Source organism: Zootoca vivipara, chromosome 15 (assembly GCF_963506605.1).
Source record: "Zootoca vivipara chromosome 15, rZooViv1.1, whole genome shotgun sequence".
NCBI lineage: Eukaryota > Metazoa > Chordata > Lepidosauria > Squamata > Lacertidae > Zootoca > Zootoca vivipara.
In genome coordinates, this window is record NC_083290.1 from 6,947,279 (window position 1) to 6,966,638 (window position 19,360).

At 48.0% G+C, this 19,360-nt stretch overlaps 1 protein-coding gene across 7 annotated transcripts in view; it reads right to left on the reverse strand.

The window, feature by feature from the left end:
* Positions 1–19,360, reverse strand: part of ACACA (acetyl-CoA carboxylase alpha) — a 204,110-nt gene that overhangs the window by 91,665 nt on the left and 93,085 nt on the right. For 5 of the 7 annotated variants that reach the window (XM_060268325.1, XM_060268326.1, XM_060268324.1 and 2 more), the window contains 8 exons: positions 16,820–16,876; positions 16,361–16,405; positions 11,325–11,366; positions 10,808–11,023; positions 9,426–9,581; positions 5,268–5,471; positions 1,913–2,068; positions 1,590–1,736 (listed from right to left, as the gene is read on the reverse strand). In XM_060268325.1, the coding sequence (XP_060124308.1) occupies positions 1,590–1,736; positions 1,913–2,068; positions 5,268–5,471; positions 9,426–9,581; positions 10,808–11,023; positions 11,325–11,366; positions 16,361–16,405; positions 16,820–16,876 (1,023 nt within the window). The remainder of the gene's footprint in view (positions 1–1,589; positions 1,737–1,912; positions 2,069–5,267; positions 5,472–9,425; positions 9,582–10,807; positions 11,024–11,324; positions 11,367–16,360; positions 16,406–16,819; positions 16,877–19,360) is intronic. The other 2 variants (XM_060268328.1, XM_060268327.1) reach the window with 1 other exon arrangement.

Below are 19,360 nucleotides of genomic sequence, written 5' to 3' on the forward strand. Positions count from 1 at the left end.
TGCATGGTTTTTGGTGGAAAGTATATTCCAGGTATATATTCAAGTATAAACCAAGATCATGGCCACTGGTCCCATCACCTCCTGGCAAATAGAAGGGGAAGAAATGGAGGCAGTGAGAGATTTTACTTTCTTGGGCTCCTTGATCACTGCAGATGGTGACAGCAGTCACGAAATTAAAAGACGCCTGCTTCTTGGGAGAAAAGCAATGACAAACCTAGACAGCATCTTAAAAAGCAGAGACATCACCTTGCCGACAAAGGTCCGTATAGTTAAAGCTATGGTTTTCCCAGTAGTGATATATGGAAGTGAGAGCTGGACCATAAAGAAGGCTGATCGCCGAAGAATTGATGCTTTTGAATTATGGTGCTGGAGGAGACTCTTGAGAGTCCCATGGACTGCTAGAAGATCAAACCTATCCATTCTTAAGGAAATCAGCCCTGAGTGCTCCCTGGAAGGACAGATCGTGAAGCTGAGGCTCCAATACTTTGGCCACCTCATGAGAAGAGAAGAATCCTTGGAAAAGACCCTGATGCTGGGAAAGATGGAGGGCACTAGGAGAAGAGGACGACAGAGGACAAGATGGTTGGACAGTGTTCTCGAAGCTACGAACATGAGTTTGACCAAACTGCGGGAGGCAGTGCAAGACAGGAGTGCCTGGCGTGCTATGGTCCATGGGGTCACGAAGAGTCGGACACGACTAAACGACTAAACAACAACAATATTCCAGGAAATTTCCACCATAGTTCAGCAAATTATCCCTCCAGATTCCAGGGATAAACCTATTGTTGCATCATGCAACAGGTATGGTATAAAGATATCTGCTGGGTGGCACCGGAGGGAGAAAGGGTATATAGAGTCCCCAGGGTTTAGCTGAATTTGGAATCTAGTGGTGGCAGAGAAAGTTATGGAACAGAGGAGGTGAAATCTATGAACCCTTTCTCTTTAATTTGGCACCCTTCCAAATGATCACTTGTATGGACAGTGGGATTCATCCTCCAGATTTCCAACGTCTCCTGTGGGCAGACATCATACTTAAGCATTTCTGGCCCCTGGCTTAATGCAATTGTTCCATTTATTCCTTTTTTTCCTCACACAGCCCTTCTGGGATTATCCTGAATGATGTTTCACAGTATCACGTATACCAGGCTTCCTCAACCTCGGCCCTCCAGATGTTTTGAGGCTACAATTCCCATCATCCCTGACCACTGGTCCTGCTAGCTAGGGATCATGGGAGTTGTAGGCCAAAAACATCTGGAGGACCGAGGTTGAGGAAACCTGGTGTATACCAATGCAATTTGGTTTCCCCCCCCCCGCCCTATTTTCTGTTTTGTTACATCATGCAAAAAACAATTTAAAATTACTATTTAAAAAAGAGAGAAAGAAATGCCTTAGGCAAAAAACAACAAACAAGCAAAAACCCACAAATATTTCAGAAATCCCGAGAGCTGCCTTGCAGGTCAGATCAGTGCAAATGCCGCAGGGTCTATTGAGCTCCCTGTTCAGGATGCGAGCCACTGAGTTTCATTCTGCCACCCCCCAGCCCCACCCATATTGCCCATGCCATAGTCGGCCAGCCTGCTGGAACTTGCCTCATTTCCTCCAGGCAGCCTGTTCATATGCACCAATTGGCCTTGGTCGTCCAGCACCAGCTCTGTGAATGTCAGCAGGTCGGAAGGCAGCGGAGGAGCAGGCAGGGTCGCAAAGTCTTTCATGGATTCCCAGAGTTTAATTAAAGACTAAAGGTGTTTTGGGGAAGGGAGAGAGAAATAAAAAGATGCTTTCATTACATTTTTTAAAATAAATTAAAAAAACCCACTCTTCATTGCTTGGTTCAGACACAACAGGAAACCGTGGTTTCCCACTCATACAAGGATTCGTGTTCTAGCAGCGAGTCCAGGTGGGCAATTCTTACCTGTCGGAACATTTCAGGGATGTCGTAGACGTACGTCGTCCCCAATGACTGCGCCTGGAATCTCTTGGACTGGAGCAGGTCCTTCGTCACATACGGAGTGTTGATCAACATTCCATGTAGTGGCCCTTGCTTATCGCCGTAAGCCTGGAACATGATCTAGACGAGGAGATACACACCCACAATTAAAGCCAATTTGACGTTAGTGCATCAGACAAGGCCCCATGGCTGTGTTGTTACATCCCACCATACAGGAAAGGCTATGGGATGTGTGGCTTCTTGAGGCTGGCATTCTCCAGGCAGTGATCCTGGGCTCAGAAATGTGCGCTGCTGCACAAACCACCCCTCCATACACACACATGCTCAGTCTTCATAATAACACTGGCGCCCATTTATCAACAAGCCCCCAAACCAGTCACTTTCCAGTTATGGAGCAGAATGCAATTAGGCAAAGCACTAATACAGACAGACAGCATGGTGCACTGGGTTAGAGCAGGGGTCAGCGACATAAGGCCCATGGGCCACAAGCGGCCCACGGGGGTCGTTTTAACCAGCCCACGAGCCACCCCCAAACCGAGCCCCCTGTTTGGTGAGTGCACAGTGCAGCGCAGGGACTCGCTTCCGCGGTGCCGGAAATCGCGTCGGCGCAGAAGCCGGAAATCGTGTCTGCGCAGACACCAGAAATCGTGGGCGTGCACGTGATCTGGCCCATGGAGGGATCTCCGCTGGAGTGAACCGGCCCAGGTGAGGTAAACCTTGTCGACTCCTGGGTAGTGTGTGTGACTAGGACCCTGGTTCAAATCCATGAAAGCTCACTGGGTGATCTGTCAGCCTAACCTACCTCACAGGTAGATTAAGATGAAGAAGTGTGCATGCACACGAAAGCTCATACCAATGACAAACTTAGTTGGTCTCTAAGGTGCTGCTGGAAGGAATTTTTTTCATTTTGTTTCAACTACCTCACAGGGTTATTGTGAGGATAAAATGGAGAACCAATCAAATAAAAGAATTATACAGACATCACACCGTAGTGGTGATAGGAATCTTAGAAGCCCAGGGTTAAGAGGTCAAAGGCCTGGAAACGATGCCTTATGAGGAACGGCTTATGGAGCTGGGCATGTTTAGCCTGGAGAAGAGAAGGTTAAGGGGTGATATGATAGCCATGTTCAAATATATTAAAGGATGCCATATAGAGGAGGGAGAAAGGTTGTTTTCTGCTGCTCTAGAGAAGTGGACACGGAGCAACGGATTCAAACTACAAGAAAGACGATTCCACCTAAACATTAGGAAGAACTTCCTGACAGTAAGAGCTGTTCGACAGTGGAATTTGCTGCCAAGGAGTGTGGTGGAGTCTCCTTCTTTGGAGGTCTTTAAGCAGAGGCTTGGCAGCCATCTGTCAGGAATGCTTTGATGGTGTTTCCTGCTTGGCAGGAGGTTGGACTGGATGGTCCTTGTGGTCTCTTCCAACTCTATGATTCTAAGAAGTGGCGCCTTAAGGATACGGTGAAAACTATATAATGCTTGGTGTACCTCTGCGAGGAAAGAGGAACACAATTTAGGGGGTGCCACGGGGAATGGTCTACACTTCCAATATATCCCAGCATCCCCCTCCCCGCCCCCAGATCATGCAGGGTTGTAAACTGCAGGGAGAATTTCCATGGCTGCCCACTTCTGACATCAGTGTTGGTGCTGACCTTTAAAGCCCTAAATGGCCTCGATCCAGTATACCTGAAGGAGCGTCTCCACCCCCATCGTTCTGCCCGGACACTGAGGTCCAGCACCGAGGGCCTTCTGGCGGTTCCCTCGTTGTGAGAAGCCAAGTTGCAGGGAACCAGGAAGAGGGCCTTCTCGGTAGTGGCGCCCGCCCTGTGGAATGCCCTTCCATCAGATGCCAAAGAGAAAAAACAGCTACCAGATTTTTAGAAGACATCTGAAGGCAGCCCTGTTTAGAGAGGCTTTTAATCTTTAATCGATTATTTTATCCTTCTGTTGGAAGCCGCCCAGAGTGGCTGGGGAAACCCAGCCAGATGGGCGGGGTATAAATAAATTATTATTATTATTATTATTATTATTATTATTATTATTATTATTATTAATAACATATGAGCATAAGCATAAGGCTCATTTCGTCCAGCATCCTGTTCTCACAGTGGCCAAAGAGATGCCTCTGGGAAGCAAGAAGGACCTGAGCACAACTTCCTTCCAGCAGCACCTTAGAGACCAACTAGGTTTGTCATTGGTATGAGCTTCCATGTGCATGCACACCTCTTCAGATACACTGAAACAGAAGTCACCAGACGCTTATATATAGTGAGAGGGTGGGGAGGGGTATTACTCAGAAGGGTGGTGGGAATGGATGATTGACGGACTGATAGCTGTTGACGACTGTTAACGACTGCAATTGGTCTTACAGGACTGCAATGGGTCTTACAGGAAAAAGCAAGGGGTGAGATGGCTAAAGATAGCTTTATCGTGTATAATGAGATAAGACTCCAATGTCTTTATTCAGACCAGGTCTCTCCATGGTTTTAAGCTTGGTAATAAGTTGCAGTTCAGCAACTTCTCTTTCCAGTCTATTTCTGAAATTCTTTTGTAATAAGGCAGCTACTTTGAGATCTTGTATAGAATTGTCCTGGGAGATTGAAGTGTTCTCCTACTGGTTTCTCTGTCTTGCGATTGCTGATGTCAGATTTAAGTCATCCAAGCTGGCAGCTATCAGTTGGCCATGTGGCAGGGAATTCTATAGATGTGTCTCCTTTAGGCTCCATCTGCTCCACACATCTAAAGCAGTATTGTGCCTGCTAGAGCAGTGGTTCCCAATTAGCTAAGTACCGTAGACACACACACACACACACACACACACACACACACACAAACACACACACCGCTGTTTTTCAAAAGCCAAGACATGGGGCCCCTACTTTTGAAAATGTTGATGTCTCTGTGGTAGTTTCTGTTATGTCAGCAGTGCAACAGATGCCCTGGGTGGGTTACACAGACCCCCGGGATCTGCGGGCCACCGATTTAGAACCGCTGCCCTAGAGAATCTGCAGTTTCCCCTGAGTGCTGAGAGCTGTTATCGGGAATCCCTATTCCCTGCAGAGAGCTTCAATGGTTTAACAGTCAAATCCCTCTGGGAATTGTGGCTCTGTGAGGGAAACAGGGGTGTCTCCTACAACTCTCAACTCCCCAAGCAGCACCAACGGAGCTGTTTTGTAGAATCTCTGTTCATTACCAGCTGAAACACCGAAGCTGGAACTTGGCAAACAATAATAAGCAAAGAGAATTTGTCTCTCTCTCTCTCCCCCAGCCCCCGGTCAAATGTAATTCTACAGCTGCACAATTTAAGTTGCCGCACCTGTGCCGTTCTGGAGTCCGTCACCTCTTTGTACAGGCTTATGTCCAGATAATAACCGGACTCATTGGTCAGGAAGAGCCGGATGGGAATCGCCTTGCCGGTCGGCGTCAACCGAATGTTGATCTTCAGCTCCGCCTGGAGGACTCTGAGCTTCCACAAGCGGCTGCCGTAGCGCATCACCATGCTCCGTACGGACTCTTCGATCTGAATGATGGGGGCAAGAAAAGACTATGGTCGTGGAGAGGTCCAGGTTAACCGTTACTGCAAGTAGTGCAGAGTGTGGGTGAAACCGGTACAAACTGCGTGAATTTCCTCTCCTGTGTAAAGCACTCGTTCGCAGAGCATCTGCTTTGCATGCAGAAGGTCTCGCATTCAATCCCTGGCATCTCTGGGTGGGGCTGAGACTGTCCCCAGGCTGAAACCCTGGAGAGCGGCCTCCATTCAGGGTAGACCGGGAAGGTTTCAACCTTGGCTCCCCAGCTACTGTTGACTACAATCACCCTTCAGATCCCTCTGCCAGCTCAGCCAATGACCGGGGGTGATGGAAGCTGTGGTCCAGCAACAGCAGAAGAAACAAGGTTGAAACACTCCTGTAGACAATGCAGATGGACCAGTGGCCTCAGTACATGACAGCTTCCTGTGCGGTGGGCTTTCTCACTGGAGCAGGGGCGTACCCAGGATCAAAACTAGGGGGGGCAAGGGGTGGGGCCAAGGCACAGGAGGGGCCACAAAGTGGGAACGTGGACGGGGCTACAGAGCCCAGGTGAAACTGACTCCGGTCTCACCTAGGTGCCGCAAAGCTTTTTGCAGTTGGAGGCGCCGGGGCTCCGCTGACAGCACGCAGCCGGGGTGCTCGCTCTGGTCCGCCGGGCTGCCCCCGGTGCACTATGGCCAGGACCCCGGCGGAGCACGCAGCCGTGGGCGAGAGCGGTGCTGCCGGCGGGGCTGGTGGGCAGAGACGGAGGCGGAGCACAGCCCAGCGGAGCACGAGTTTGCCGTTCCCGCCTGCCGCGCTGCACCCTCCAGCTTCCCGTCGTGCTCTCTGGTTCCCCGCCGCACTTAGCCTTGCCGGAGGGCACGGCGGGGAGCTGGAGGAAGGGCATGGTGGGTGGGAACGCCAAACTCACGCTCCGCTGGGCTGTTCTCCACCTCCGCCCACCAGCCCCGCTGGCAGCACCACTCTCGCCCACGGCTGCGCCGGCCCTGCTTCTGGGGGGCAGTTGCCCCCCCTGCCCTGCGCTGGGTATGCCCATGCACTGAAGGTGTTTAATAGCAGACCACGACTGCTAGGGATGCCGCAGCTGCATCCTCCACTGCGGATCTCGCACTGAGCAATGGACTAGGCTAGATCAGGACGGCCCAACTTATCATACCAAGAGTACTTCCAAGCAGTTCTTGAGGACTGCACACAGTGCACAGTGGGGAGGAAGTGAGGCCAAAATTGGAGGGCCACCCCAGCCCTTGCGCTGCCATCCCAAAGCCAGCTCAGCAAGGTGCCAGGCTTTGGGAAGGAGGTCCAAGGTTCTCGCAAAGTTCTAGAGACCTCCCATCCTTGAGGGTTGCACATGGCCCTCAGATGGCACATTGCACCACCCAGGGACTAGATGACTAGATTCGAGTACCTCCCAGTTCTTTGAGCCTATAAAATCCTCACCCCCATCTTCTTAATATTCCAAGAAACCAGACAGCAGCATTAAGAGCAAAATTCTCTGCAAACATTTCCTTTTTTAAAAAAACAGCATTTACGCCCCTGCATTTCACTGCAGCTACGACGCCTTAAATCAACAAGGCAATTACCGCTCGGAGGCCCGTTCCTCTGCCGTTTTATTAAACTTTCTAATATACTGCTGTTTGGTAAATAGTGCATATTAAAAGCAAGGCAATCGGAAGGCAGGTCTTAATGTTCTCTCTCAAACTGCCTCTTTTCCCAAAGCCCCTCTGGGGGACACTCTTCCCGCAGCTCCTGCAAAAGGAAACCCCAGCGGCGCTTGGAGGCACCTGAGAAGCCAAACAGTCAGAGAAGTTTCTTGCCTCAAATACGCTGCTAATCCAGTTTTTCTAACTGGAGGCGGGTGGCAGCCAAGGCATGGGGTGACCCACCCTCAGTCGTGTGGCTGGTCAGAGGGAAGGAGGAACCATAGCCGGCCTGTGGTACAAAGAGCCAGACTTGCTACTTCAGCTCTGGGCTACCCTAGACCAGTCCCCACCTGCACTATATATTTAAAGCAGTACCATACAGCTGTAAACAGCCATGGGAATTGTAGTTTCTTTGAGGTGCTGTGAGTTGTTAGGAGAATCTGCCATTTCCTGAGTTCCCTAAGAAGAGGGATCGACCTCTGAGCAACTCTGAGAACTGTAGCTCTGAGGGGCATCGGGTCTCCTAACAATTCTCAGCATCCTTAACAAATTAGAGTCCCCAATATTCTTTGGGGGGAAAGCCATGGCAGTTAAAGTGGTATGATACTGCTTAAAACGTAAGTACAGATGAGACCCCAGCACAACACTTAAATGCCAAATATGGATTTCCCCACCTCTGTCAAGTCCCAAACACATAACCCTCCCACAAAATATTTATTCATCTTAGCTGCTATCTAGTTTTGTAGACCGCCCTTCATCACCCCCCCCCCACTTTATATTCCTTTATTTAGCCCATTTCAAATATTTCGCAAGCACATAACTTAAAACCTAGCAAATGTCTCTCAGTCCATCCTGAACAGACAACCACATTTTCCTGTAACGCTTGAAAAGAGACAAGAAAAAACCCCATAGTGCCTCATGCAAAAATACTGAAAAATACTGAAAAGACGGGGCCATATCATCAGCAAATTGGGTTAACAAGGACCAGAAGTCCAAAGACAGTGTTAAGCGTTCCAAAGCGTTTCCACCATCACTTTATAGCAGCGGTGGGCAACCTGTGGCCCTCTGGATTTTTCTGGACTCCATGGCAACATCTGGAGGGCCAGAACAGTTTCCAGACTACCAAAAACACAAAAATATGCAATATTGAAAGCTAGGGTTGTAGAGCGGTTAGGGTTTCGGTCTAGGACTTGAGACAGCTGGGTTCAAATCCCCACTCTGCCATGAAGCTCTCACTGGGAGACCTTGGGCCCAGTCCCTGCCTCTCCGCCTAACCTACCACTCAGGGTTGTTGTGAGGACAGAATGGGGAAGGAGAGGACCACTTGAGCTCCTTGGAGAAAAAGGGTGGGGCAGGAATGAAATCAAATTAATACATACTGTAAGGGTGTTGTTGCGGCTACTCTCGAGTAAGGATGCCCAAGTCCATACTTGTCTTTAAAGGTTTATTGTGCATAGTATTTACAGTGCAGATAGCAGAAAACATGGCCTCCTAGTCACTCGCAGAATCCAGGAGTGGACGTTTCCTGTTGCGTGGCCAGCATAAGAGCTTGGGCACCCCAAAACGCCTCCCCCCGGGCCTTACGTTTGGTGGTGTGCCTTAATTCGGGCGCCGGAAGGGGCTGCCTGTTCCTCTCCGCCTCTTGGTTAAGGTGGCGAAAGGGCTCTCCCACATCACTGAGCCTTGCTTCCTCCGTCCCGCTAACTTCCTCATTCCTCCCACCTGACCCACTGCTGCTGCTCTCACTGGGCGAAGTGCTGGTCAGCAGGATGGGGGGGGAGCTTCCCTATAGGAAGGTCCCCTGACACATACGTATGCATGACTTAAAACAGTCATTAAAAGGTAATTTAAAAAAACCCAAACCCAAAAACGCCTCCCCCCGGGCCTTACGTTTGGTGGTGTGCCTTAATTCGGGCGCCGGAAGGGGCTGCCTGTTCCTCTCCGCCTCTTGGTTAAGGTGGCGAAAGGGCTCTCCCACATCACTGAGCCTTGCTTCCTCCGTCCCGCTAACTTCCTCATTCCTCCCACCTGACCCACTGCTGCTGCTCTCACTGGGCGAAGTGCTGGTCAGCAGGATGGGGGGGGGAGCTTCCCTATAGGAAGGTCCCCTGACACATACGTATGCATGACTTAAAACAGTCATTAAAAGGTAATTAAAAAAACCCCAAACGTAACAGCCTCGAAAGAGAAACCAACCTCATTGATTCACCCCAAATGCTTGGGGAATGAAAACGTGGGTTTTTTAACTGGACGGTGGAAAGCCATTTGTATCTCCATCTCAGTGTCAAGGGACCAGCTTACCTTTGATGGGTCCATAATGACCGTCGGGACGAAGTTGAGGAAGATGTGGTTGCAGTCCGTGCGCACGTTGGTGTTGTTGAAAGCCACCTCCAGCTCGTCCATGGCTTCCAGAAGCAAGCGCTCCCCCTCGTTCTGTAGATATTCGAAGGATGCCTCCTGCAGGCAGAGAAACCAAGCTGTTATTTAAGGAGAACAGAAGAGCTTTGCTGCTGGATCAGGCCAGTGACCCATCTGATCGAGCATCCTGTCCTCCCAGTGGCCAACCAGACGCCCCTATGGGAAACTTGCAAGCCAGGGCTTGAGCACAAAGAGCAACTCTCCCCGATTGCAAATGGCGTTCAGAGGCACAGCCCCTGGGACAGGAGAGGAAGAGTACAGCCTCGCAACTAGCAGCCACCTTAATCCTCCATGTATTTGTCTTCAAGAAGTTAAGTGGAACCCTGCTGGATCTGGCCAAAGGCCCATCTAGTCCAGCATCCTGTTCTCGTAGTAACCACTCATGAGCTTGCAAGCAGGGCCTGAGCACGAGAGCACACTCCCCTCCCTTGTTTTTGTGCAGCTGGTATTCAGAAGCTTGCTCCCTCTGACAGTGGGAGCAGAGCACAGCCATTGTGGGTATCTTAAGAGTCCAAAAGCAGGAGGACCTGACCACAGCAGCATCCTCTCCAATTCCCAGCTACTAGTCAGCTGCAGTGGAGGTAAAGCACAGGCATAGGGCCTAGTAGCTAGTGATGGTTACAAATATTAACAGACCCTACATAAGAAAGCCCTGCAGCTGGATCCAGCCAAAGGGTCATCTAGTACAGCATCTGGTTCTCACAGATGCCCCCAATGGAAAGCCCACAAGCAGATCTTAGGGTGATTTACACGAGACATGACAGAACACCAAAAAAGAAAATGTAATACAGGCAACTCCCCATTTACGTGGATTCAAAACACGTGTCACTGTGCACCCGCTCATCGCAAACGAAACCTGGGAGGGGCACAGAAAAAGGCAAAAACTGCCCTAGAAGCATGCGAAAATGGCATCTAGCAATCCCATGAGCCTTTGCAAGTGTAATCCCAGGAGCCTTCACACTGACCTTTCAGGCCAGTGGAGAGTTGGAGTTTGAGCAAGGTTTGGAGGGAGTGGAGTTTGGTGGACTAGTAAGTGCTGCTGGTTTTTAAAAGGTTTTTCAAGGGCTTCCAGAGGTTTAGAGGGTGTTTGCATGCTTTTTCAATGGCGTTCCCAATATACGTGACTTCACTTAAGCGCATGGTGCCTTGGAACGCAACCCCCGCATAAATGGAGAGTTGCTTGTAAATGGCAGCAGCTTAAAATAAACACACGCAGCCCCTCGTCATCATGTCGTGTGTCTTGCTAATAAATCAGTGAAGCCCACCTTGGTAACCAAGTCCGAGTGCCGGATGATCGCCCGCACAAAGAATCTGTAGTCCGTAACCTCAGCACCCGCCTCCACTTTTGCGGCGCCCAGGTAGAGATGCATCTTGTGGTTGGCACATGGAATGGCAGTGAGGTCAAAGTTGCGCATTCGGTTGAGTTCCAGCTGGAAGGCCAATGCCGGTTCCAAGTGGCGGTAGATTCTGTCTTCTTCAAACTGGGAGTAGAAACCCCACCATATATATATATTTGTAGGAGTGGGCAGGATATAATTTATAAACATAGGCAGATAATAGAAAGTAAATTACAAATCTGTATTAAAAAATGGTATAAAGATTACGTTGCTAAGCTTAGAAGTACAAAGACAAATAATTACACTGATGTGTATCTGTATCACACACACTTTCTATATTTTGGAAAGTTGTTGGTTTGCTATGTGTTTGGGCAAAGTGTTGCTTTGAGGATATGAATCCATTTCCAACTCAGAAGACGGAAGCAGTGAATTAGCTAGTGCTTACCTTATCTCTCGCCCGGAATGTGAAAAATTTGGGGAATTCCCTCTGTCGCAAAAAAAGAGAAAGAGTGAAATTAGCCTCAGAAAACATCACCTGCCATTACTCTCTCACCTATAGATAGCAAGGGTGTTCTAACTGTAGTCACCACTGTTAAAAAGAATGATCTTCTGGCTTTAAACCACCCACCAAAAAAGCCACCATTTAAAAAGCCATCCAGTTTTTTAAAAATACACTGCCTTTGCTTTAATTTCTGATTTTAAGCTGCCCTTGAACATTGCTCTCCAATAGAAAGGTGGGATATAAACGTTTCTTTAAAAAACCCCAAACCTTTTATATTTTAAACACGAATCTTAAGAAGGGAATAGGAAAGCCAAATATTTTACAGAGGCCTGAGTATTATTTAATGACTGTGTTCTCATCTCACACTAAACCATGGTTTAACATAGCCTTTCCCAACCAGGTGCTTTCCAAATGTTTTGGACTACAACTCCCGTGGAGTTCAACAGAACTTGTTCCCAGGTGAAACTGACAGTAGCATTGCAGCCGAAAGCTGGTTTGTCATTCCTAGAAATCTCAGTTTGGTGGAGTGTGGAAGACATAAGGATCTCCAAGAGAAAATTCTCTTTGCACTTGGGCCAACTCCATTTCCCATGATTCCTCAGGAGAAGCCACGGCTGTTAAAACTGTTATTCAAGGAATATGACATTTGCAGCTTAGGTATGCCCCTGTATTTGCAAAAGTTGGTTGAGGCCTAAAAGGATAGGACATGGAAAATCATAGGATATGGGCCGCATCCATGGCATACATTTAAAGCACTCTTATGCCACTTCAACAGCCACGGCGTGCCCCAAAGAATCCTGGGAGTTGTAGTTTGTAAAAAGTCTCCTAGCAACTCACAGTACCCTTAACAAACTACAGTACAGCTTCCAGGAGGAAGGTAAGGGGGAGAGGGGAGGAAGTGATTAGGAAGATAACGAAAATGCCCACCCCTCTTGCCTTACTCTCCAAATGCTGCCAATTTTCCCTTCTAGCACCCATGCACATGCTATTGCTAATGTAATTTAATATTTTTTGCCTAAGGAAGACCTCCCATCTAACATTTGCAGGCAAATATAATAACTAAATGTGCACATGCGCACTAACACGCAAATCCTCGGGGTTTTGCTACCAAAATTCCCCCCTCAAAAAAATTTTTTTTTAAAGAAATCTCCCTTCCTAGATGGAGGAATTATGCCCCCGCTGTGTTCTAATCAACCAACCATCATCAAGACAATCAGAATAATTCGCCTAAATTAACCAATCAAGACACCCTGCAAATTGGAGAATGCAGAAAGCTACACGAGAAAAAAAAATCATCATAGCTGGTTATTATACTAATAATCGCGTTAAAAACCTAATGAGATGAGGAAATTGGAAGCTTGCTGGAGCAGCTCTCTATTACCTCAACATGCTGAGAACTAATTATATAGACTGTAATTAAAACACAAAACAAACCCAAGCCAAGGCCCCTGAGTTACGTTGACAGGCGGTCCGGTAACAAAGAGGAGGGGCTATTAATGACCGAGCCAAAGACTCTCCAAAGGGCGAGGCGAAGCTCTCCCAAAAAAAAATCTCTCGACACAAGAGACTTCTTCCTCTGCAAAACACAGAGCATCTCCACCAGCAGGAACTGGCCCATCTGAACAAGGCGATGGGTAAGTTGTCTGATCAGAAAGCCTTGCTTTCCCAGGAAGACGGCTCAGAAAGCAGTGGCGACTGGTTACCCATAGAAACTGGTGGGGCAGAAGGCAAGGAGCCCCAACAGTAGGGAGAGCCAGAGAATTCTGGCTTTGCCCCCATCCTCCTCCTGGCTGAGTTCTACAAGGGCGACACTGAAGCGAAGGAAGATGAACGCAAGTGGCACTCTGTAAGAAGGCAGACATGTAAAACGTCCCGAGTTCATGCCTTGCTATACCCAGGCAGGGCTGGGAAAGGCTCTTGCTTGAAACCCTGTTGTTGGGACAACAGCTCTCATCACCCTGGTTGGAAGGACACACGCCCCACTCCGATGTCAGACAATATAGAGCTAGATTGGGAGTCTCAGTCCCAGTGTGGCCCTCCAGGGCTCTTGGACTGGCCTTCGGGATTCTCCCCAGACCACCCCCACCCTCTTTTGCTTCCTGCCCTGCCCACCACCCAGGGGGAATATGGTGGCCCTTGGAATGAGCTAGACCAGGGGTTGTCAGCCTGGTCCCTACCACCCACTAGTGGGCGTTTCAGGATTCTAGGTGGGGGGCAGGGGGTTCTACGGCACAAGCTGAATCCTCCTTCCATCGAGCACTGCTGGGCGGCAAGGAAATTTTACCATCAAGAAAGATGCACTAGGTATAAAAAGGTTGACTACCCCTGAGCTAGATGGACCAACAGTCTCTCTGCATTAGGGCAGCTTCCTTCCTGCGTTCCCAGGGCTTTGAGGTAGTCTATCCTGAGGTGCAATCCAGCCTTTCCTTTCTAACTGCATTTCTGCCCTTCCTTTTGCCTTTAAAAGCTGCCGCCCAGGAATCCAAGCAGGAGTTTCCCCCCCTGCAACCTGGAGGCAAAGCATGTGGATTTATTCGCAAGCACTCAGAAAAACTCTCCCCTTCCTCAACTTATCCATTTTTATTCTCTCAAACCGCCCCGGTTTCTCCTTGCTAAAGCCCCCAGGTTCTTGCTTAAGCTCTCCTGACTTTCCCCTGCTTCCTGTCTTAAAGCTGTTGATTGATTGGTATCTCTGTGTGCGTTTTAAGTTCGCTCCCATCAATAAAACCCAGGCAAAGCTGCTCACCCTACACAAAGCATTCTGGGAGAGGCTGGTGTGCGTGTGCGCACACACACAGGGGACAAAATACTCTTGCTCTTTTCCTTTTGCCTGCGGCCTAATCTCTCTTATTACTCCACAGAGTGCGGCTAATAGTCCTAACCCCAAACAAGAGAAAAATCTTCCCAGTGATATCTATTTTTAAAGTGGAGGGAACACAAAGGAAGGGGAGAAGCAGATGGAAACTGGACCAAGAAAGCCTGTGTTGTGATAGCTGTTTTCAGACGCTCACATTTTTAAAATATGCTTTTTGTTTTAATTTGCATTGCTTGCGGTTCTGTTGCTGACCCCATCCACCCTCCAAAAAACTCGTTTGGTAGGAAAGGTAGGATAAAAATTCACACTTTTTAAAATTTAACCACTTGATTGTAATGAAACCTCTGAGCAATTTGCAATAAAAAACCATTAAAACAGTCAAAAACCTAATAATAAAAAAACAGATTGCATATATGAAGTAAACTGAAGAGAATATTGATAGCATAGCTCAGATAAAACAACAACAACAGTAATTTTTAAAAAAAAGGAGTGGGGAAGGTTTGCTTATTTTGCTTTAATAGCTTAAGATATTTCTGATCATAAGATCTATGGTGTCATTTTTGCTGAATATTCTATATGAAGAATCCAAAACAGTGCACAGCATAACAACTGATCATAATGATCAACGCACACACCGTCCTAAAATATTGTACTAACAATTAATCCCGCAGCACATCAAACAGTTACACGATCCATGATGCACTTTTGGGGAGGGGGCCGAAGATGCCAAAATGGGCTAAGAGTATATGAAGGCCTACTAATCTTCAGATGGGTACATAAAAATTCACCTGTTGGGCATGTGTTTTGTTTTCCAGGTTATATTTCTAGCTATGCCCACAGAATCTCTGAGAGCTAAATTCTTTTAACAGGTCAACAAGGGACCAACTGTTCCTTGTGTTATGGCAGAGCAGCAACATCAGGAGGGCCCACAGCTCCCCTATCCCTGACAAACTTTGACAGGAAACAGCTCTCATGGGGTCTCGGGCCAAAAACGTCCCAACCTAGCTACCCAAGATTCTTTGCGTTAGAGATGCTAAGGATGGTTAACCTGGAGCTCTTTCACCTGCAAAGCATCCTCACTATAAACGCCAGTCAGCTCAACCAGTTAGAGCGTGGTGCTTATAACTCCAAGGTCAGGGGTTCGATCCTGCCTTGCAGGGTGTTGACTCGATGACCTTCAGGGTCCCTTCCAACTCTACAATTCTATTCTTCTTCTGACACTGAACACCAGGATTTTTCCCCTATGCATCCAGGGCATGGTGATTTCATCTGGTATCGCTGCCTTAAGTTGTCCTGCTTCTGGACATGTGGTTGCATCAGTGTCGACAGATTGGTCTAAGTCAGGGATGGAGAGGCTGTATTGTGGTTATTACTGGACCTCGGCTACCATCGTCAGTGAGCATTGGCCAGGCTGGGCTGATGGGTGTCGGGAGGAGTCACATAATAATAATAATAATAATAATAATAATAATAATAATAATAATAATATTTATACCCCGCCCATCTGGCCGGGTTCCCCCAGCCACTCTGGGCGGCTTCCAACAAAACATTAAAATACAGAAATCCATCAAACATTAAAAGCTTCCCTAAACAGGGCTGCCTTGAGATGCCTTCTAAAAATCTGGTAGCTGTTGTTCTCTTTGACATCTGGTGGGAGGGCGTTCCACAGGGCGGGCGCCACCACCGAGAAGGCCCTCTGCCTGGTTCCCTGTAACTTAGCTTCTCGTAGTGAGGGAACCGCCAGAAGGCCCTCGGTGCTGGACCTCAGTGTCCGGGCAGAACGATGGCGGAGGAAACGCTCCTTCAGGTATACTGGACCGAGGCCGTTTAGGGCTTTAAAGGTCAGCACCAACACAACATTACCAATGGCAAGACATTGACAATGGCCGGAACTTTCAAGAACTTGTTCTTGAGCTTGCTTTTCCCTCCTCCCTCCCATTTCTTTTTCCTCATATGCTACGTCCTTTTAAGAGTGCAACGGCAGGGCCTGCCTTAGGACTGATTTGTAAACGTTGTAAATGAACTTCTGCAGGTCCATCCCTGACTTAAACATATTTTTTTTGGGGGGGGGGGAACAAACCCTTTCCAAGTACACTAGGAAACTGAAAAATTAAAAATTAACCTAGAACTCCCCATCCCTCCCAACCAACACCTTTTTACTTACATGAAATCTTTGGTCCACCTCACAGTTGACCTGTTTCCTGAAATCCTTATGGGCAATAAATAAATAAAAAGAGAGAGGCACACAGAAAGGCGGAGCAGGGTGACAAGAAGGATAAAGGGGAGGGGGGGAGCAGAAGAAAGCTAGCAATTAGTATATAAATTAAAAACAAATTAAGGCAAAAATCACAAGCAGCTCAATATTGTCATCATCCTCAATTCTCAATTAATTTTCTCGAGCGAGAGAGAAAGAGAGCGCTTATTGAAAAACCAACCACTGCGCAGTTGGAGATGCACAAATAAAATAAAATAAAAAGCAATCATGAACAGGACTCCTCCCTCTCCCATTCACCCCCATTAAAAATAAGGTTTGCAATAACATGGAGACTGCACTTAAAAGCAAAATATGAGACAAACACACACAAATGGAGGGGGGGGGACTAACAGAGAGATATCAAAATACCTTTTGCGCCACAAGGAAAGTCAGTCGCCGGATGCCATGGTCAATCAGGATGGATTTCTGGAAGAAAAAAAGAAGCAAAATGGGAGGAAGCATACAGGGAAATCCAAACTTGGGAGCAGGTGGTTTTGCGTTTCGTTAAACCCCATTTTTCAAACAGAATTTATCACACAAAAGCATAATGGAAGAATGGTAAATAATGCAAGTGAATAAAATTAAAGCAACAGATCGAGGCAACACAAAAAGTAAGGAGGTCATGGTTTAAAAGTTCTTAAAAGGTCTGGGAATTTTCATTTTAAAAAAGCTTTCACCAGGTGCGAGGGGGAAATTACAATGCAGGTGTCAGGTGAACCTCTCTGGGGTGAGTATTGTAGATTCAGGGGGCCACAGCTAAGGCAACCCTCTCTCCGGGGTAGACCAACCACACTAGGAAATCAACGCGTGATTCATTCCCATCGAGAGGTGGTGAAGTCAGAGACTAAAAGACAGGCCATTTTGAACAACATTTGTCCAAAATGTTTTGCATTTAACTATCCCCCAGATTTCCTCTTGGGGGTGGGTGGGTAAGTCTTCCTCATAAGGACCACCTCTCCCCACATGAACCTACCCACGTGTATCATCAGAAGATGGCAACACACAAACGGGGCCTTCTCAGTGGTGGCTCCCATTTCGGGTGGCCGAGTCAGGACGATGCAGATGGATGGTTTCCCAGCCGGATGGGGAGGCCTCTGCCAGATCGGGGTGGGGGGTGGGCTTTGCAGAGAGGGTCCTGGCAGGATCCAAGTGTTGGAGGGTGGTCTCTCAACCTATTCTCTCAATTCACCTGTCCCTACAAGTCCTGCCTGACCCTGCAGCCTTGCTTTTCCCTCTGCAGCTGCCAGCACCTATCTCTGACGCCTCCATAGTGCCTCTCACACCACCCTCCCAATAATAATAATATTTATACCCCGCCGATCTGGCCTCCTAGCCCTGCCTCTCCAAAGAGGGTAGAGGCATTCTCTCCATCACCTAGGTCCCAGAGGTGCCAAAGGAAGGATGAACGGATCGATGAAGCAGATCCCGCCTTCAAGCCAAAGTGTTTGAAGAAGCATTGGTGTACTGGGTTGAAGCATTGGTGTACTGCTCCATTCTTTAATATAGGATAGCAAATGGGGTGTGCATGTGTGTCAGTATTGGACTGCCTCAGCTTTGAGTAGTTCTGTCACCTGCCTTTGTGCATCCATGTCTTGGATTCCCTATGCGTACTGCCTGCTGTGCCTTAGACCAGAGATTCACAGATGTATCCAATCTAAATATCAAAGACTTTGGAAAAAATCCACCCTTAGGTTCTTGTTCTTCGACAACTGGGAGCCAAGGACGTGGGGAATGATGTCCCAGAGAAGCATTCCTGGCTCCACCGCTGTGTGCTTTTAAGCATCAGGCTAAAACATTTCTGTTCTCACGGGCCTTTGAACGTTAATTGGGAGGGTAGTGAATTATACTTTTTTTTAAAAAAGTTTTTTATTGCACCTTTCCCCACAAAAACACAAACAACAAAGCAGTAAAAGATCACCACAGTGACACAAAGCATGAGAAAAATGGAGTAGAGAACAAAGGAAAAAACCGCTAGCATTTTGAAGCTGCAGGTCTGGCCGAAACTACTGAATTAAACCAAAAATTTTGATCTTTTGGAGGGAGTGTGCTTTGGTATTGTGTTCTATGGCTGTTTCATAGAACAAGTAGTGTGGTGGAGTCTCCTTCTTTGGAAGTCTTTAAGCAGAGGCTTGACAGCCATATGTCAGGAACGCTTTGATGGTGTTTCCTGCTTGGCAGGGGGTTGGACCGGATGGCCCTTGTGGTCTCTTCCAACTCTATGATTCTTTGATTCATATGAAGCTTCAATGCCTTTCACGCTGCAAAGGCACTCTTCCATGTGTGTGAAATGCAACAAATAAATGGCATAAACACTGAACTCTCCCCGCATGTTTGGAATGAGGAGATTGTCCTCTGGGCCAAAGGACATAATATCTGAGTTGATTTAGGATTGCCCAGTTGGCAGAGCACAAGACTCTTAATCTCAGGGTTGTGGGTTTGAGCCCCATGTTGGGCGAAAGATTCCTGCGCTGCAGAGGACTGGGGTAGATGTTCCTCAAGGTCCTTTCCAACTCTGCCATTCAGTGATTCTGTGACTGGCCCCTTTCACTGCAGCAAAAGTCTTAGATAGGAGCCATAGCCATCGACAGCCATCTCCTCCAGGCTCCTGTTCTCACAGCGGCCAGCCAAATGCCTGGGGAAAACCAACAAGCAGGATTTGGGCACAAGATCCCTCTCCACACCTGTGGTTTCCGGCATTTAAAAGCGTAAGGTAAAGGGTAAAGGGACCCCTGACTATTAGGTCCAGTCGTGACCGACTCTGGGGTTGCGTGCTCATCTCGCATTATTGGCCGAGGGAGCCGGCGTATAGCTTCCAGGTCATGTGGCCAGCATGACAAAGCCGCTTCTGGCAAACCAGAGCAGCACATGGAAACGCCGTTTACCTTCCCGCTTTATTTATTTATCTACTTA